We start from the raw sequence: 21,934 nt of genomic DNA, 5'->3' as shown, positions 1-21,934 counted from the left end.
ATTCTCATTTTCATTTTACTGGGCTGCTCGTCGCTTACTGGCAGAAGTACCGCGGACAAGCGTAGGATTAAAAATAAATAAATAAAAAGTTAGGTGTCTTGTCAGCTAAGTGTCACAGACCCTTGAATTAGTTCTCTCAGCACAGTATGCAAGGGACACATTTTCTTGCATAGTACTAATCTGGCTTGTGTACAATATTTTACTTCTTTAAATAACTTTTCTTTGTGTTCAGGAACTAAAACATCATTTAAAGCATTACAGATTATCTTTTTATTTAAACACTTTATCCTTAACTGAATTAATGTTATTGAATGTCTGATTTTAAGAGAAAAAAAAAAAAACTTCTGATTAAAATGAACTACAATTTTATCCAAACTGACTCGGCCCATGGCTAGATCAGCTCAGCATATGGTGCATATAGCATAATGCGCAATGCGTAATCTCCCAAATGGGGGAAGTGCTTTTCTGGAGAATTTTCTAATTGAACTTGCCTCATTTATATATTACACGTGAGGAAAAAACACTTGCGCAGGATGCTTCAAATCTCATTCAACATGCAGTGTTCAGCAGACTAACATATAACAGAAAATTATGTAAGAAAACTACTACCAAACTTGATTGCTGATGTTTAATTCCAGTAGTGTGAAATTTGGACTTATTATTTGGAGTAGTCTGTTACTAAATAAATTGTATTTTCCTTATTACTTGAGATAAAGTCATGGATATCAAACATTGTAAGTTGAAATCCCACTTATAATTTCTGCAAAAATATGATCTTGCAGATATTCTCACATTTCTTTTTTGGCTTTACTTGTATGTAATGTAAATACGAGGCATTTTCCTTGAAAAATCATCCATGAAGGCATCCTTTTGCTTAGGTAGTTGATCCTTGTGAGCTTTGCCTTATTCAGACACCCATATCCATATGTTAGATTCAGCTAATTCCATAACCAGGTAATGAAGAATTTTATACATCACTGATCTTTTATTACATCCTGAGAAACATCATTTTACAATATTATTGCTATTAACAATGACACCGTTCCTTCAGCAGTTTATTAGCCCACTAGCAGCTCTGCTGCCAGTCTTCATCTGGCTTTTAAATGTACTGGAAAATGGCTGAACGAAAAACCAAACGTTAAATTTAAATGCTGCGTAGAATTTTACTCTGCAGAACAACTTCATAAAAAAAAGTTATTAAAGTAACAAAATTACAATGAAATAAGCAATATTCCTTAATACAAATATTAATTATCCTAACAAATAAATTGACCAACTTCCCTTTGCAAAATCTTAAGAACTCAAATGGTATAAAGGAGGTTAAGAACTTTGTTTCCTAAAAAAATCATTCAAAACTTTTCATTATCTTAAAAACAGTGAAATGAGCAGTAAATAACATAAAAGAATGCAAAAAACAAAAAATTCGGAAAATCAAAGTATAATTAGTATAATTAATGATATTTTATCTTATAATTTTTAAGAGAAACTATTATAATGAAATAAACTATATCCCTTAATACAAATATTAATTATCCTAATGAAAAAATTAAGGAACTTTCCGTTGAAGAAAAAAAAATCATGCAAAACTTTTCAATATCTTACAAACAGTGAAATAAGCAAAAAAATAACATGAAAGAAACTTAAAAAAAAAAAAAAAAAATCCGCGCAGAATTTTACTCTGCAGGGCAACTTTATCAAAAAAATATCAATAAAAATGTATTATATATATTAAAAAAGGACAATGAAATATGCCAAACTCTTAAAAACAGTGACATAAGAAATACAATTAAAAACAGTAACATAAGAAATACGATGAAAATTGTTGCCAAACCCATATTTCTAAAAGAATGAAACTATTCAAAATGATGCGATTTCATCAAAAATCTATCAACAGGACAGGAAAATTATAAGACAGGAAAATTGTTGCCAAAATCACATTTTTAAAGATGTGAGAAGTGTACTCGGAAGCTTCATTTAAAAATACAAAATATTATCATTTTTCCAAAATTCTTTTTGTAAAAGCAGTCACAAGAATCAAAGTTTAACGTGTGCAAAAAATAAACTGTACATTTTTAAAAATAATCTTTTTTAGAAAAAATCCCGTTGAAAAGGTGTTAAGCTCACTCTGTTAAATAGATTCGTATTTAATCGATTTATTGAAACACGAAATTTATTTTAAGTTCGTAAAATAGCTAAGTGCGTACGTTTCATGACGATGTGAAAATGGAGTGTGTAGAGTAAAATCTCGCTTTCCTATAGCTCATTATGTCTCAAAATGACGCGATTTCATCACAAAACATAAAATAAAAAAAATTCTAATTCGAATTTCAAAAAAATCGCTTCGAGGTGCACTGGCTCTTGTCTAGATGTACCTATGTACCAAATTTCATAGCCGTGGGTCTATTAGCTTATGCGCAGCGCGAACGAAAGACACACACAGAGACAGACTCTTTGTTTTATTATATGTAGAGATTATGTTAATTGTGCTTCAAAGCTAAGAGTATCACTACCACAAAAGCACCATATTTGGATAATTTCGTCAATACCACCAAAATTTTTTAGAGTTCTGAAAATACAATGAATGAATTACTTATGTTAGATCAAAATCACCAGAAAAACTCAGTTTGGTCCACTATTCCTAATCATCTCTAAATTCACTGACTGACTGCGAAAAATATGTTCTGATAAACTAATAAATTTTTTTTAACATCTTGGAACCTCACCTGAGGCTGAGGAATTAAATGTTGTTGAATATTGCATGTTTGATCTCAGACGAATGGGCTGTCTGCATGATTTGTTTTCCCCATGCATAATATGAATATGAGCTAATTTCTCTAAAGAAAGTCCTTCACAAAGAGCTGATGTGTTTTGCCTTATTCACTTAACCTGCATTTCAAAAAGCCTTTTAAGATGCATAATGCTTGCTATTTTGCAATGTCTAATGATCAGATGATATATATACTGAGTCATCAATAATCCAATTTAATCTAAAGGGGATGCAGTTAGCAGATAAATTAGAGCAAAGTGGAATGATAATGTATGAATCATATCAGCTATGAAACTTAAAACTCTCCCAGAAACATATAGTTGCACTTACCTGTGTCTGAGTAACTCTTCATTCATGATACTTTCAGTACTTCATTTATCTCATTATTTCCATTTTCACTTCATGTCAATAGTTTATTTCTTAGCAATAAAATGAATATTTAAAAAGAAGTAGTTATCTTTTCATTTAGTAGTGCGATATTTGACCTTCTAATGGAAGTTCTTGTAATAAAACCTTGTTTCACGGAACTTTGATAAAAATAAGTTCATAAACTAACATTGAATTGAAAAGGCAAAAATATGCTCAAATGCACTTTTTTTAATTTAGTTTTTTCCCACCATTTTCTCAATATTCGATGGTTAATGCATGTTTTATATAATGCATTTACCTTTAATAATATGTTTATATAATGCATTTACCTTTAAAAATGATCACTGCAATATTTTAAAGCAAAAATACTGACTTGTGAAATTTCTGTCCTGGAAATGACTTTTAAATACCTTCATTCATTTATAAATTATGTCAGTTAGATTTTTCTTATATGAAATAAATATATATTTTTTCAATTAATAGGCTAATATGATGGATAAATTAATTTCCAAGTTTGTTGAAGAATTAAAACAAAGGCCTTCATGGTGTGAAGATCAAGTAGATAATTTCATCTCAGTGCCTCATGAAGAAGATGACAGTAAGACTAGTTTCTCTTTCCATTTTGAAAATCTTGCCTCGCACATTCATTCTTTTTAATATTGTTACGAAATGTAGAGACGTGGTAAGATGGTTTCCCTGCAAAGCAGTTTTAGGGTTGCCATAAAATGGCAAGATAAGGCAGGGTTGCGACAAAATTGGTGATATGCCATGGACAGATGGAGAACCTTCTGAAACGAATTCTTACCGGTTTAGCACAGAATGTACTCGAACACCAGCCAAAAGCTATATAAACCCCGCTGGTACGTGGTTACGAGTTAGTTAGTATTGAGTGTGTGCCTCGTCTAGTGAGCTGATAGTCAGTCATCGAGCGAGTGTCTCGAAGTCTATTACCGAGTTGGTCATCCAGTGCATCGAGAGTCTTTTAGTGTATCGTGGTTAGTGCAGTGCCGAAAGAGCGTGTTGAGCTCCGGGAACAACTGAACCGAAGAGTCGGGAGCTGCGCTCTGTGTGTCGTCGAGCGCATCACGTGTTGTAGCATGGAGAGTCTCGAGAGTACGTGGAGTTCCGACAACGACCGAGCAGAGTCGGGAGCTGTACCCTGGTGCTTTGCAGTGAAGCTGTCTCCACCATTATAGCCTGAAGGCTGTGTCGCTTATTGTTCCAGCGAGTGGATAGTAGATCTTCGATGACTGTAAAAGTGTTTTGGAGGCTGTCCTGATTACTATTGGTAAATAAAGTGTGTTTCGATACTTCATCAAATGCTGTCATCGTTATTCACTCCAAATCCACATGAACCCGTAATGAACGTACCGAAGGAAGAATATAAAGTGACAACTGGTGTCAGAACAAAAAAACGCAACACTTGGTCTCAGGAGTGGGGTTTATGAGTGAATGCCTGTGTGCAGAGGAAAGACATGGTGGAGGAGATGAAGACTTTGATGGACTTCTTATGATCAGAGCCGGACAGAAGGAGTTGAAGGCCAGATATGCTGAGATAAAAGCCAGAAGTGCTGAGATAAAATCTGAATATAAAACGATGACAGCTGAGATCAAAGCCACACTGAAAGAGATGAAAGCGGGACTGGAAGATAAGAAAGCCTGGTGGGAAGAAATAAATTTCGGCCAAGAAAAGGTGCAAGAGCAACTCCAACAGCTGAAAGTAGAGATTGCAGAAGAAACTGGAGCCATAAAAGAAGATGTGAAAATGACAGTAGTGGCATCTGGAGAATCCAAGAATGAAGAAATGAAAGAAGTAGCTAACGAACTGCCTGAGAAAGATCCAGAAATGATCGATGAAATATCTAACGGGATTAAAGAAAAAGAACAAAAACATGAAGAAATAAAAGACGGGAAAGAAGTTCCTGATTCTCAAATGCTTGAAGTAGAGAGGGAAGAATGCGAACGAAAATGCAACAGTAAAGTTGGTAGAAACTGATCGTGAAGTTATGAAGTCACAATTAGCGAGTATTGAACCATCTGAAAATGCACATGATGCTGAGATTGAAGAATCTGATGTATAGCTGAAGAAAAATTTACCGACCTCACAAACTATGCATGCGTATCATAGTGCTGATTGTGCAGACAAGGACTTGATTCTAAACCTGAATATTTGTGTTTGTGAAGAATTTGGTTCCGTTCATGATGCAAAATTTGGAGCTGATTCCAAGGAAAATAAGCATGTACAATCTGCTAAAAATAGAGGTGAACTGTATGCATGCTGCGAATGAATTACAGAGTGGTGAACAAACTGTTTCACATCTTCTAGTGGATGAAAAGTCTGAAAGAACTGAATCTTCAGACTGTGATATGCAAAACAGAAATGCATCAGAGAACTGCAGTGGAGAAGTATTTGACCCGCTATAAGTTAATGAAAAGACTGAGACTGAAATTCATTCTTAACTTTAATTTGTATAATTTAAAATTGTTATGTGTTTGTGGATATAACTTGTATATAGTGTAAATATTTGTTTCTTTAGTTATATTACTTGTTTGTTTTATTATGTTTTGTTTGTATGGAATTTAGCTTCTGACCAAGGGTTGTACTGCCCGGGATGTGCAATCCTTGGGATTGAGCAGTGTTACGAAATGTAGAATTGCGGTAAGATGGCTTTCCTGCAAAGCAGTTTTAGGGTTGCCATTAAATGGCAAGATAAGGCAGGGTTGCCACATTTGGCGATAAAATTGGCGATATGCCATGGACGGATGCAAAACCTTCTGGAACGAATTCTTACCGGTTTAGACCAGAATGTTCTCGAACACCAGCCAAAGGCTATATAAACCCTGCGGGTACATTGAGAGATAGTTAGTATTGAGTGTGTGCCTCGTCTAGCGAGCTGATAGTCAGTCATTGAGCGAGTTTCTCGAAGTCTAGTGCCGAGTTAGTTGTCGAGTGCATCATCGAGAGTATTTTAGTGTATCGCGGTTAGTGCATCGTTGAGAGAGCGTGTTGAGCTCCAGGAATGACTGAACCGAAGAGTCGGGAGCTGTGCTCTGTGTCGTCAAGTGCATCGCAAGTGGTAGCGTGGAGAGTCTCGAGAGCACGTAGATTTCTGAGAACGACCGAGCAGAGTCGGGAGCTGTACTCTGGTGCTTTGCATTGAAGCTGTCTCCACCGTTATAGCCTGATAGCCTGAAGGCTGTGTCACTGATTGTTCCAGCAAGTGGATAGTAGATCTTCAACGACTGTAAAAGTGTTTTGGAGGCTGTCCTTATTAATATTGGTAAATAAAATGTGTTTCGATACTTCATCAAGTATGTTTTATGTGATAGATATATAGTCCAAATGCACATTTGTATGATTAGAGTTTGCAGATATCTGACATTAGTTTTCAGGTTTTTCAACAAATATCTACTTACATAGTAATGCTGATCTGCATGCTTTGTTTTAGAACAGTATTTTACATTTTTCGTCAAATTTTTGCTATTTTATTTTCATTCCAAAGCGCAGATAATTTTTAAATTTTATCACCAAATTCTGTGATACAGTTAATCTAAATGGAATACTTATTCTTATAATATAATTAATCCAAGTGAAATACTTGTTTTGAAATTTCTGTTACATGATTTATTTAACTTTCCTCACTATAAATTGCTATGATTTTTTGATTATGTGATCATGTTAAAAATAAAACTGTAGCCACTGAATGGCCTATTGTGGGTCCTTTGAAAATTTGATTGAACAATGAAGATTTTTGTTAGATTTTGCTGTTGGTGCATAAATTAGTTTTATAGTTATAATGGAATGTTTTTTAAGTCTCTTTTAATTCTTGAATTCAGATGTAAAAGAGTACCTTCTAGGACTTAGGTATGATCGCTAAAAGAAGCATTTCCTTTCCATGATAGTTGTTATTTTAAATCAGATTAAATGTCTGTATAAAATATTTGAGATAAATATTCATTATTAGTCCTAAGGGGCAATTTGCGTAGAAGGACTATTAATTTCATTTTGGCATTTTGCGTTCATTCACTTTTCAAATTGTTCCTACCAAATGTTATTGCAGTGTATTATATTTAAAGAAATTAAAAAATGAAGTGTCTGCATAAATATATGTATGTTTCTCGCATTGTTATGAAACAGTGGTACCTTGTGCCATCAAATTTTGAATAACATAACCCTCCTGCAAATATGGGCATCTGGAAGCCCAAATTTTGAATTTGTTTTATTATCGATTTCATATTTTGTAAAACTTGAACGAATTTTTGATTAACAAACTGAGGGATTTGAGTAAAGTGAGCAATGGCAACATTGTACAGGAAAAAAAAAACATTTTTATCTCTGGTGCGTGAAACTGTGTGTTGAAAATTCTAAAGATATGCTCATTTTAAAATTATTTTTCATTTTATTATAACATAAAATGGTTATTAAATGTAATTTGGTTTAAGATTAAATTGCAATATATAAGCATTTTCATAATTTTACAGTCCTGCCAATAACTACAAGACGTTTATCATCTGAAGCATATATTGAAGACAGGTTGAAAAGATTATCACTGACTACTTTCAATGAATCAGGTATCAAGATTATATTTTTATTTCACTTTTATTTTAAGTATTTCAAAAATTATTAGTTTCAAACTTGTACTAAGAAAAATGTAGTTATATTTACTGTATTTTCTGTAGTAATTGAAATACAAAAATTTAAGTGCATTTTCAACTGGTATTTAATAAAAATAGCTGAAATTATTTTATTTAGCCATTTTGCAATAATGGACATCAAAATCAATTTGAAATCGGTTACTAGGTATTGACTGAAGGGGTTGAATTAAATTTTATGGGTAATTTTGTATAATGTGTGCATTAATTTAAAATATTGCTTTCTGAGAATCCGTTAAGCAACTATCCCTAGAATAAATACACATTGCACGTACTGTCAGTCAGAATTTGGATTATGAAACTAACATTGCCTTTTACCAGGTATTTATGTCATGTTATAAAACTAATGAGCTGCTTCAGTTGGAGAAGCTAAATTATTTTCAGCTCACTTGTCCTGCGGAACTTTATATGTGTTCAATAAAGTTGTAGTGAAGCTAGTTCATGGACAAAATTGACTTTGTAGTTACCTTTATCATGTAGGACCAAGAAAATGCCCATATAGCTTGCTTGTTCTGGGTATTCTTAAAGTAGCAATGTTAGCGATTTTAATTGCATGGCAACTGACGGACTAATCATTCATATCAGTTGCTTTGCTGACATCTTATAAGTCATATTGTCTTTTGAGTTCCATGCAGCCTATAGTTTTATTTTTTGCGACTCATGCCAAAATTAAGTTTTCTTGTTTAGTTCCTGATGGTTAAGTAATACAAGGGCTCTCTATCTTAGAAATAAAAGGAGCCTTCAGGGAAGATACCTTTTTATAGGAAGGATAAATAAGTAATACAAAATAAAAAGGGAAAATCTGTGTCATAAGACAGTCCTGATGAGCAGAAGCTATGATGACAAAGCATAATAGTAGCACAGTCCTGGTTGCAAGAGCTAGATGTTGAGTTGAGTACTCAGCTGTTTTTTAATACAGTCAAAAGACTTTAATCCGGACTCGTCGGGACTTCGGCGATTCCGGATTATCGATTTTTCCGGATTATAGATCATCAGTTTAAATCTGGTAAGATGGCATGCAGAAATTATAAAATTAAAAATACAAAACCGTAATTTATGAAATAAAGAGCAATTATGATCTAAAGGGTATCAAAATTTACAAAAAAAAGCTTAATATTTATTTGTTTACTTTATTAAACATTTCTTTCAACATGCACATGCGTAAATTATACATTATGCATAGTCAAAATTAGAAAATTGCAACCAGAAAACTACTCAATGTGTATTCATGATATTTATAATGATGAGGAATTTGATTTAAATCATATCAAAGACTGAGTACATCAAGATGAAATACTACATTTAGTAAGGAATTATAAGCCGAATAAAATAAAAACATCTGCCCTGAAGATAACGATAGAGCTGACAGATCAACTTCCAGTTCATTGCCCGCCGCGACGTCCCCTCCCCCCCCGCGCGCAGAGCAGCGTGAAATTTATAAACAGATTTCGGAACGGTTAGATAAACAAAGGATATGCCTTTATCCATTTTTTGGAGCAATTCCACTTTTTGTTTGATGGACATCGAAACATACTTTTGTTTTGTAGATCCTTTGGGAGCTCCAGCATCGGAAATTCTATTTGACGTGATCGAAAGTTCAAGCTTACTTTTATAAAATTGCTCTTACAGTCTGCAAAAAATAATAAGCCGGATCCAGTTCGAAGATTAAGGAACAACACAATCATCAACATTAAGTGAAATAGATAATTAGATAATTTTAGCTTATACCGTCCATTATGATGCTAAAGCAAAGTTTAAAGTTTTAAAAAATTAAACATTTAGCAATAGTAGCAATAAAAGCTCCCTGAGATAATATGTTGTGCAGACATTGAAGACAATAAAAAGGTTTCAAATTTAACCAATTTATTAACAATATAATAAAGAATAAAAACACAGAAAATAAATTTAAACAATATCAGAGTCAGGAAAAATATAATATAACCATCATTCATCAAATAATATTTTTACCTGGTCTCCAAAAACACTGGCATTCAATACAAACAAAAATGTCCTAAATAGTAATTATGCTGCCTCAAAATGAAGTTGGCTACACATTCAATAAGTCCATGATCAATGGTTGAGAAAACACCTGAAATTTAAATCAAGTTCTTGAAAGCACTCAAAACCGGCTTAACTCCGTTTGCATTAGTTGAACACGAGGAATCGCCGCTCACGTATTTTAAATGCCGCCTTCATTGAAGAACATAGATGCCGCTCACGGCAGTCACTCACATGGTAGCCTCTGGAACCAAGGAATTTATTCTGGAACAATCATCTTGTGGATATGAACCAAGGAACTTATTCCGGAACAAGCATCTTGTGAACAGGAACCAAGGAACTTTATTCACCGGACTGCATGCATCCTTCTGAAGGGGCTGGAAACCGCACACCCAAGTGCCAGGAAAGCAGGAACTAGAAGGGTTGAGCCAGAGCGACGCGAGATACTTATAGCAGAAGTAGGCATGACGTCATCTCACGGCAACCAATCAGCTATCGGCACGAATCGGCTTTCCAGATGACGTAACATCACGTTTCGTTTTTGCTTCTCAATTAGGTTGAAACAGTCTGTTCTCAAAGCAAACAGTGGCAGTAAGAAAAAGAAGTAGAAGTAACTAATATATTTCATTAAAAATAACTAAACCTAATAAACATTTCAAGGAGGAGAGATGATGCAGTAAAAGGTTTACAATAAGTTATATTTTCCAACACGTTATACATTAAACGTGCACGCAAAAACATATTCTGCGCTTGTGCACACGAATATGCGCAGTCGTAAAGGTATTACGTGCACGCGTAAAGGCCTATGCGCATGCGTCAACGTGGCGCATGCGCAGAAAATTTTTACCTTTGAGGTCCGGATTATAGATCATTCCGGATTATGGATGTCCGAATTAACGACTTTTGACTGTACTCTGCTTTCACTCCTGCTAGAGTCCTCAAACATTCACACAGGAAATTTTCTTTGGGACAAGCATTTTTATCTCCTGTGAAATCTGTAGTGTGCAATATTACTGCAGACTGCTCAGTGAAACAGCATGGTCAGCATCTAAGGAAATGTCATCTTGATATATCTTGTGTGGTGTCACCTTCAGCTCAACAGTAAATAGAAACATAAATCTCCTACAATGACTTTCTCAGGGAAACTGGCTCTTATTCATATAAAACATGAACATGCTACTTCCTTAAGTAGCAGTTTTGGTGATTTTAATGTACCATGCAATGCCACCATTTTAGTAACCTTGTAATGCTTGTTAGGCTTCAAACCCAAGTAAAATGCTAGTGTTCAATGGTCATTCCTAATCAGCCAATTCGAAAATATTTTGACTCAAAAAATATACTGTGGATTTGCATTATATTTACAGATAAGGATTTTGCAAAGACGAAGTCTGTGTTGTACAGCTTTCCAAACATCTTATATGTGTAATGTTACATTTGGTCTCGGTGATTATCTGCAAAATTATTTACCAAAAATTGTGTTAAGTAAATATTTAATATATTGAAATTCTTTGTATTTACTGTTTTAGGGTACATTTCTTAATACTGGCTGAACATCATATTGTCATCCACAGCATCAAAACACATTTGAAGTTGGCAGTGATTTTTAGTTATGAATTGTTATCATGAATGGATCTCAGTCAATGTAGCTTTTAAGAGGATGGACTCTTGTAATCCATCCTGGCAAGAAAAAAAAACCATATTGTCATGTAAAATGTTGTTTTGGATTCCTGACATTGTATAAAGTGGTGAGCTGTTAGTTTTAATATCAAAATTTATTTTTGCAATCTGCCACAAAGGTTTTGCTTTCCGAATCGAAATTTTTCTGTTTTCTTGCCAATAACCATTTTGGTACTATTGCCGGCTGTGCTTAATAATATTCATAGATTCTAAAAGCTTCGCTTGCAAGCAGTTTGAACTCGTATTAGTTCTAATACATTTCTAAGGTTGTTGGTAAAGTCTGTAATTTGAGAATTAGTTGAAATGCCATGTTTTTCTGCATTCATGTGTCTTTTAATAACTACTGTTAGTTTCATTAGTGTAAGATACACTGAAGTGACAAAAGTCATGGGATACCTCCTAATATTTTGTCGGTCCTCCTTTTGCCCGGCGAAGTGCAGCAACTCGACGTGGCATGGACTCAACAAGTCGTTGGAAGTCCCCTGCTGAAATATTGAGAGCTGCTGAAATATAGAGCCATGCTGCCTCTATAGACGTCCATAATTGTGAAAGTGTTGACGGTGCAGGGTTTTGGGCATGAACTGACCTCTTGATGATGTCCCATAAATGTTCGATGGGATTCATGTCGGGTGATCTAGGTGGCCAGATCATTCGCTGGAATTGTCCAGAATGTTCTTCTAACCAATTGCGAACAATTGTGGCCCGGTGACATGGCGCATTGTCATCCATAAAAATCCCATCGTTGTTTGAGTACGTGAAGTCCATGAATGGCTGTAAGTGATCTCCAAGTAGCTGAAGGTATCCATTTCCAGTCAATGATGGGTTCAGTTGCACCAGAGGACCGAGTCCATGCCATGTAAAAACAGCCCAGACCATTATGGAACCCACACCAGGTTGAACAGTGCCTTGTTGATACTTGGGTCCATGGCTTCGTGGGGTCTGCGCCACACTCGAACCCTAAAATCAGCTCTTACCAACTGAAATCGTGACTCATCTGACCAAGCCACTGTTTTCCATTCGTTCAGGGACCAAACGATATGCTCACGAGCCCACGAGAGTCGCTGCAGGCGATGTCGTGCTGTCTGCAAAGGCACTCGAGTCGGTCTTCTGCTGACATAGCCCAAGGAAGACAAATTTCGCCGCACTCTCCTATCGGACACGTCCCTCGTACGTCCCACATTGATTTCTGCGGTTATTTGATGCAGTGTTGCTTGTCTGTGAACATTGACAACTCTACGCAGACGTCGCTGGTCCTTGTCGTTAAGTGCAGGTGGTCGGCCACTGCGCTGTCCATGGTGGGATGTTATGCCTGAAATTAGATACTCTCGGCACACTCTTGACACTGTGGATCTCGGAATGTTGAATTCCCTAACGATATCCGAAATGGAATGACCCATGCGTCTAGCTCCAACTACCATTCCGCGTTCAAAGTCTGTTAATTCTCGTCGTGCGGCCATAATCACGTCAAAGTCTCTTCACATGAATAACTTGAACACAAATGAAAGCCCTGCCAAAGTACTTCACATTTATACATTTTCTACGCGATACTACTGCCATCTGTATATTTGCATATTGCTATTCCATGACTTTTGTCACTTCAGTGTATAATGTATTTTACATTATCATAATTCATAGAACATACATCATATAGGGAATAGAAATTGCATCATCTGTGAATGTAATCTGATTTTCTAGCCAACAATACCTGAGATTTTATTTAGTAATATTTGTGCTTGAAGGAAATTTATGAAAAGCTGTTTTACAGATGCTTGTAAGATTTTATGCAGAATTTAGTTACACATAAAAAAACGTGGAACATTTTAACTCTCGAACAATTTACTAAAACCTTAAAATCTTTCACCTTTAGCATCGTGTTTCATCAAATAACCAGTCTACTGTTAATGTTTAAACAAAGCCTTTTTCTGCATTCTTCATAAAATATCATGTCCCAGAACTGTTAAAATCATTCATTGGTTTGAGAAAGAAAACCTGATACAGAAGTCAGTTAAGCTGAGATTTTGTGCATTGAAGTCTTTCAAGAGATGGTTTATCCAGCAGTAGTATTCTTTTAATAGATGAGTTTGGCTGTAAATAAATTAAAATAATGAACACTCTACTCATGTTTGTTTTTAAGGTTGAACTGATAACTAACTTTGAAACTTAAAGAAAATCCTAAACACTAGCTCTCAATATTTTTTATGTAAATTTCATGGAAGGAATCATTGCTATAAAAAATATGTTTCATTGTTAATGATCTCCTCTCAAATCACACTGCCAATGACTTGTTTGGCATTGATAAGAGTTCTAGCATCACCTCTCAGTAGATTCTTTTATATGTTGGCATTCTAAACATGAAGATTGAAATGACAATCATCATGTTTAATTAAAATTAAGTCATTTTCATTATACAAAATGTCAACATTGTCGTACAAGCCACCACATTTTCTGAAATTGAATAACTTCCCATACTGAAAGAAAAATTAATTGTAATATTATCCTGTCTTAGTTCTAGGCAAATTAGTAGTTGGAATTTTTAGTTTTAAACTTACCAAGAAACACATTTATTATATTGAAAAAACTGGATATTTGTGTAAATGTTATCCAGTTTTCCCAGTTTAAACACACTGTTTCCATACTTCATCCTGAAGTAAACTGGTATTAATGTCCAAGTCATCTTTTGTAATCCTCTTACAACTGCTCAAAAAACTCCTCTTCATAGCATCCAAATTATTGTGTAGAATACCATGCAGCTCCTTCCCGGTAGGATAACATTCCCTCACATTAAAGTTCTTGTTGTTTTGTTTGTTGTTGCCATTCACCACTACAATTCTGTAAGCCCTTTGACACTAAAATTCTAAACAGTGGAAAAAGTGAGGCCAAAATCCATCTGGTTATTAGAAAAAATTTCATAATTAGGAAGGCACTTTAAGCCAAATACATAATGTAATTAATGCATAGTTTTACTGTGATAAACTTTGACTTCAAACAGATAGCATTTTTTCTGCTGAAATTGAATGATTAAATTATTTTGTATTTAACTGTGTTAAGGGTAATTTATTTATGATTTATATGTGGGGAAGAGAGATCATATATTTAAGCTTAGCGCACTTGTGCAAGATTTTATATTAATTTATCTAAAAATATTTTATCTGATTTTATATAGTTCAGTGTAGCACAGTGGATTGAGCAGGGGGGGTTGTCACAATTTTCATACTGTTCCTGAATGGTACCTCTGAAATCGTTGCTGTAATATGAACAATGAAAATGCTGCATCAGTTTATAAAAAAAAAATTCATGCTTTCAATAGTGTAGAAGCAATTATATATCTAAGCTTCGAACTTACTATTTCTTTATAAGGATATTTTGTGCTATCTAAAACAGATGCTGATTTTCGTACAAATGTGAAAAACTGCTACTTATATAGTTTTCTTCACATATTCATTAGTTGTAGCAATTATTTCCTCAGTAGTCATGTTTGCATTATCACTTAATGTGGGATAATTTTCAAGTGATGCTTTTCTTTAACTAAATGGGCAACCCATCTTTTGGTAGTACCATAGGAAGCTGTACAATTACCACACATTGTAACCATGCATTAATGAATATTTGTTAGTGTTATACTTATCTTTTATCTAGAAGAAAAAATCCAAAGATTTTACATATTTTTAATATTAACAAACACTGACTGAACATTTTTTCTCCTCTTTATAATTACAGAGGGTGAGGCGATCATTTTATATTTCACTATCCTAAAAAAAGCATTACATCAAATCTAAGCATAGAACTTACTGAATGCTCCTTTCAGTAAGAAAATTTCCTTACATGTGAATGAAATTGACAGAATACCATCATTCTTCAGTTTTGTGTAGGAAATGAGCACTTATTAGATTTAAGTAGTAACTCAGAGAGTAAACAAAAAACAATAGGCTTATACTAAATTTCTTTTCCTTTAATGTTTTTAATTAATTTAGGTGCTTTTGGCTCACCAGCGGCCGAGCGGTAACGTTGCTGAACACTGGTAGTTCGGTCCGAGGTTCGAATTCCGCGAATGGGCTGGCTGCATGGGCATTTTCGTGGTTTTCCCCATGTGTAACATGTATACAAGCCAGTTTCCTTTAGAAAGTCCTCCACGAAGGCATTCCTCCCTTAAGGCAGATAGCCCTCGAGTGCTTTTCTGTAATCTAATAAAACCAAATAAATTACGTGCTTTCCATTTCATAACATATGCAGTTTATTTTATCTTTATATGATATTTAAATTAAAGGAACGAGGTTAAAAATGAATTAATAAATTAAAAACAAGTTTAATTGTATTTGACCTAGAAATAAGAACGAGATATCTAAATCATTAGTTGGTTGGTATAATGTAATGAAAGGAAAGCACATAAAGGCTTTACCAAACAGCAGATACCCTTATTGACATCTTTTAAGGAAAGTGTTTTGCATTTGTGATATGTATGGAGGAAACCTCATGCAACCAGCGCATTCTGTTTCCAAGAATAGACCTTGGAACAAACTTTTAGTGTCTCATAACAGCCCTGTGTATCAGTAATTCTGATAATAGTAGCTCTGCTGTATTTGCCATCTGAATTGTAGCTTGGTCAACCATACCATTCTCCAGTTTGTGTTTTTTTTTTTTATTCTGTGCATTCACTCTCTGCATTTCAGTAGCACTACATTCCTGAAGCTCTTCATGAGTCTCTACACTGTAGCAATGAGATATCTGTGAATGACTTACTGTTTCATTGAAATCATCGTTAATTCACAGCTTATGTCTTGTTCCTTGAAATTATCAATGGTTTCAATGCCTATATCAATTTTTGGAATGCTTCTTTTTAACCCTCTGAGTGGCACAGCTTTTTGTATCTGCTCAGGAAGACTTGTATTTTAACAGTTTCTGTCAACTGAATGTTTATAATTATTTATTTTAGTCTGTTTTCTTAAATTTTCATTCATTAAGGTGATGTTTACATTATTGAAGAACGGATAGAAAAGGGCATCATGACACTCAAGTATTTCATTATTATGTATATCAGCAGATCATTATTTAATAACATTATACATTCTTAGAAACATTCTGAAGTTTATGTACTGGAATAAAATCGTGACTCTTGTCATGGTGTGCTGAGATGTTCTGATATAATTTTTATACTAATCACTGTTTATTTTTCCTTAATAGGTAAACCTGTGCACTCACCAAAATCCTGGTCATTTCAAATATAAATGCTTGGAATTAATTTCTTGTGAATCCTATGAAGCATGGATTGAAACATTAACATGCTAATTGTATTTTTTAGCTTGTGGTGTGGATTATTTAACACTGTTTACCTTTAACATGATGCATATTGAAATTTTTTTTTCAATATGCATCATGTTTTCAATATGCATCTGTTTTGGTTTACAGTCTCAATCCGCTGAACACAGAAAGCACTTTTATAATGATATTGCACTTGTGAAAAATTTACAGCATGCTACAATGTTGTTATAGCAGCACTTGACCCTGCATTAGGTGTTTCTGTTGCATAATTAGGCACTTCAGTGATAGGTGTCGCCCACCTATTAAAATGTATCTAGAATAAGGAATATCATTTTTGAATGATGATTGTTTCATTTATTTGACAAAATGTTAATTGCACATTAGACTTTTGATTTGTATTGTTTGAGTATCGGTCTTCAGTAAATATAACATATTTTTTTCATTCAGCATTTGTATCTTCTGTTGTCTCTATCTTTCAGCATTTTAACAGTTTACTTGCTACATATATAAGTGTGCAGCTGACACCTATCACACCTGTGCTTAAGCTAGGGTTACAGAATTCCAGTGTTGTGTATGTTTCAAATAATTTTCATTAAAAGGTGCATTATAAAGCCTGTTATTAACATACTTCCATGCTGATGTTTCATTGCTTGTGAATTTATAATAATTTAACCCCTTGCAGTTGAGAAGTAACTCTCAGTCCCCACTCGATTTGATTGAATTTTTTATTTCCTAAAATAAAACTCAAGTGTTCTTAAAATTACTTTTGTATTTTCATACAAAATATGTATCTTGTGTATTGACTTCTCATTGATATCATTAATCTTTTAACAGGAACTTCCATTATGAATTAATAAAAATTTCAGTAAATTTTTGTAAATTGATATTGTGTAATAATAATTCAAAACCATGTGAATTTCTAATTCATTCTGATGAAAACTGTATTAAATTTTTATATACATTTAATTTTTAGCGCAAAATGATGGATCTTCTAGTTATGATGGCAGTTATTAAATTGTAATTTTTTTCATGGCTGCGGAAAGTATCCATTGTTGCATATTTAAAATCTATATTTCAGTGTCAGATGTGTGAACATGTGGCATTTCATACCAAAAAATTTTACAGAACATAATCAGATTATAACTGAATATAATATGGTCATGTTGATTTCTGGAGAACAGCAATAACTGTCAATGCATGAAAATGAAAAATAGGATTTTGAGAACCCTGTATTATGATACAGCATTCTAAAGCTATGAGACATTTAATCAAATTTTTTAGAAAGATTTGTGGAAGTTCATCAAAAAGAAATAACTGCTTTTCTTAAAAAAGCAGCACATATATATTTAGAATGAGTATTCTTCAAATTTGTGATTTTATATAACTTTTCAGTCCTTTCACATTTACATTCATTCTCTCTTGTGTACTGCCATTTGAATCTGCTGTTTAGCTTTTAATTGTAAAGCTGTAATGCATCAATTCCTCCTACTACTTTCAGTTTAATAGTAAACTGAATACTAAATTTGCTTACTATTTGTCTCAGATGTAATACTAAGGTGACCAGATTTCAAAGTTCAGGATGATACAGCATTTTCTGTTATTGAGGTAGAGGTAGTATATAGGTCAATATGTATATAAACTAAAATAAATATTTTTTAACATGTAAAGGATAAATCAAAATGCAGTATTCATTGTTCAACAAAGTAATAAATTTGTAAATTTAAAGCTGTGTCTTATTACTAGTCCAGAAAATGTTCAGAGCGTGAAATACTTGCTCAGTTGCAGGAACTCTGGGCATTTTAAAACATTTGAACAAAGAATCTGGTTCTTATTAAAATATGCAGTTATTTATGCTTACCTCTGAACTGGGCACATCTTATTTTTCAACCATTCCAGTATTTTTTCTACCATAATATATTGTATAAGATAAACAAATTCCTCATATATATCATTTTCCAATAATTTATGATTTGGTATTATTTTATTAATTAACAAAGAGGCTGTTTCCACTTGACCCCAAGAAAAGATTTCATTTAATATGATGCCTGGGACACTTTTCTTGAGATTGGAAATAAGTCTTCAGTGGTAAAAACATTTGGAATACACTTTTAATGGTGGGAAGTAATTCTAACGATCTTGTTTGTGAATACCATAGTATCATTGAAAAATTGGTTTCTACGAAGTTGCAGAAATTTTTCAATGCTTCTACTCTGAAGATTTAAAGTATATCTTAGAAATAATTGTCTCTACATAAACTGGCAAAATATCAGCTGATATTCTTGTAGTAGATGGATAATATATATTGGACATCCAACTCTTGTTAAACCATGGTTAAAGTTTTATTTCAGTTTAACCAAAACATTATTTTTTCCACGTCTGTTGGTTCCTCCAAAGTTAGAATTCCTATTATTGGAACAAAGATCAATAAGTTTTTTCATTATTTTCTTCATGACAGGTAGTTAAATAGTTGCTGGCAATATCAGATTTTTCACCAAGTAAGGCTTGAAATTCTAAAATTTTTACTCTAACTCTATAATCCAATTCAGTATAAATTTAAGAAGCATTGAAAAACGTTTTTTTTCCCCCCTAGTGATTGGATGCATCAGTGAAGATTAAAACAAATGAACATTTTTCCAAATCATTATGCAAAGCTCTTAAAGCATAAGTCATGAAAACATTTAGTATTATTGCTTCAGCCTTGGTTTGCGCAAATTTAAATTTAGGTTCAAATGCCTTTTGAAGCAGCTTGGACAAACAATCCATAGACTTAAAACTATGGTTGTGGCAAATAATATGGTATGCGAAAGTACCTTCTACTGCAGTGAATTCATCTTCCTGTATCACCCATTTTTTCCTGTTTGAGGAAATTCCTTAATGATGAGATTAGATGCAGCTGCAGAGTTTTACCTTTCATTTTTGTTACAATTTATATGAAGTTTAATATCTGTATGTCTACCATGGCATATTGTAAATTTTGAAGACCATGTTCACAGCACAGTATTGCACCACACATTAGAATCGCTTATAGCTTTATCAATGCAGAGTTATTCCTTCTGTAGGTCTTTGTTAAATTTTTTTTTGTTGTGGAACCCATTACTAAAAAAAATCAATGGTAAAAATAATACATTCAATTAAACTGCAGTAAAACATATGTTCAGCAATATGTAATGTACCATTGATAAATAAAAAATATATGTCATTGCCAATAGAGAAACGTTATTGCCCAGCATTGTTTCGGCAGATTTTAAAAAAATATTTCAACCCTTATGCAAATTCAAAATGATGATGGAATAAAAGTTTTAAACCTGACAAAGAAAGCTGATTTTATATGCTTATATCTAGAATGAAATTTCAGCAAATGATAAAAGAATTATTTTTAGATGCCATTCAATAGTATGTAAGGGTGTGTAATGCATACATACTAAGGTATATAATGCACCGTTGATAATTAAAAACTATATGTGTATATTATACATTGAAATCACAATCGAATAAATATATCAATTAAAAATTGCAGTGCTGTCTTTTAAGTGAATATCTGAACTGTAACTGTGAAAAAAATTCTGAGGATGTTGGTCAGTTGAGGAGAGAAATAGTGGAATCAGAAATATATCTCCTGTACAACAATTTTTCTAAGGTAAACATGAATCCCTTGTTTATCCGGCTGATTTGGTGTGTATCTCTTAACTTATGCTTGCAGTCTCAATTTGCAATTTACACTACTTAAATAATATATGCATTGAAACTTTTATGTTCTCACACTGTTTTTTGGGACCAAAAAATCGGTACAGGGACTGAAAATTCAGGGCGTCTGATCACCTTAGATATACACTTTGACAATCATTATGGCATCAGACATCCTAAAGGTAAAGGATGTAGTAAATGGTTATGATCATCAAAATGAATTTGATGTATTCTTATTGGATGGGACTTTCTGCACTGGTCATCATAATGGAATAATGACTGCTCACTATAATATGTTGATTGTTCTTATAAAATATTAAACCTTCAGTCTAGAGAGGGAAATAAGCCACAAAAATTCAAAAATTAGTTTAAACTTATATAAATATATTCTTGCTTTAATTGGTCATGCATCAGAGAGATGGAAATCGATTTTTAAAGAGTTTGATTTAGTTTTTCAATTGTCCAAAAACAGCTAGAGTACAGAATTCAAGGATCTCGGAACTCCCATCCTCTGGGCAGGAGATTCAGTCAATAGATGTCAAGTTTCTTCATTTAACAATGACATTAGAGTCATAAACACTCCTGTATTATTCATCCATCTGGCACTACACTGTTGTGTCCAGGGTGGCATGTATTCAAAGGAAAAGAGCGAAATGTTTGTTTTTCTGGATAACTTATTGTTGGATTTATTCTCTTTTTCAAACTGACATTTCAAATAGCTACTAAATAATAGAAGAGCATTTCAAATAACCTTAGATCTTGCATGGCTTGCATTTATTCCACATGTGTGAATTTTCTGTGTTAATTTAGATATAGAAATCCAATCTGAAATATGACAGTATTTTTGTGGTCCACATAATTGTTGAAAGGTTTTAAGATACGTACATCTATATATTACATTATATATCAGTAATATGTCATTTTCATAGACTTTCATGCTAATTTATTTATTTAAATGTACTTTTTATGTATGCATGTGTCTGAAAACATGCTTTGTGCATTTGTGTTTTTATGTAGATAAGTGTAATATATAATTTATATATGAATTAGTTGTGTCAGTTTTTATTGTTTATAATTTGAGTTTTAATAGAGTCTGAAATTCAGATGTCCACTAACTGGAGTGAAGTATTAACCTGACCTCCTATACAACTTTTTTAAAAGAAACTCTCTCACAGATTGTAGGAACAAAAAACATGATATCTTTAAATAGTACCATAAGCCGAGATATTTCTTTTGCCAAAAAGCATCATCATTTGCAGTAATATTGGATAATTCTGCAAGTTGTTTCACCTGCTGGCTTCTGAACCACATTTTAATTTTCAGGACTCTCAAGTGGTTGTGTTGGGTGGTGGATTTAACATTTTTCTATGTTATTAAGTCCTTTCATTGGAGGGCACAGCAGAGATTTTTATTTCCAATGGCGGGCACTAGCCGTTATAGGTGTTGGCTGCTATTAAGGTTGGAAGATGAGAAAGCAGAACTCTTAGCCCAGCATCTGGAATCTCAATTTTGCATAAACAACATCCATGA

General features: G+C 33.5%; 1 protein-coding gene across 5 annotated transcripts in view; it reads left to right on the top strand.

The window, feature by feature from the left end:
• Bili (FERM domain-containing protein 8 Bili) overlaps window positions 1-21,450 on the top strand; it is a 148,536-nt gene extending 127,086 nt beyond the window's left edge. For 4 of the 5 annotated variants that reach the window (XM_035353005.2, XM_035353004.2, XM_085807582.1 and 1 more), the window contains 3 exons: window positions 3,620-3,734; window positions 7,619-7,708; window positions 16,643-21,450. In XM_035353005.2, coding sequence (XP_035208896.2) covers window positions 3,620-3,734; window positions 7,619-7,708; window positions 16,643-16,686 — 249 coding nt within the window. In that variant the 3' untranslated portion in view covers window positions 16,687-21,450. The other variant, XM_035353002.2, reaches the window with a different exon arrangement.
• Window positions 21,451-21,934: the final 484 nt, after the last annotated feature.

This window comes from Stegodyphus dumicola, chromosome X1 (assembly GCF_044657685.1).
Source record: "Stegodyphus dumicola isolate Sdum_Otavi_A_Nest chromosome X1, ASM4465768v1".
Lineage (NCBI taxonomy): Eukaryota > Metazoa > Arthropoda > Arachnida > Araneae > Eresidae > Stegodyphus > Stegodyphus dumicola.
The sequence above is the reverse complement of the archived record's forward strand: the minus strand, read 5'-3'. Positions and strand labels throughout refer to the sequence as shown.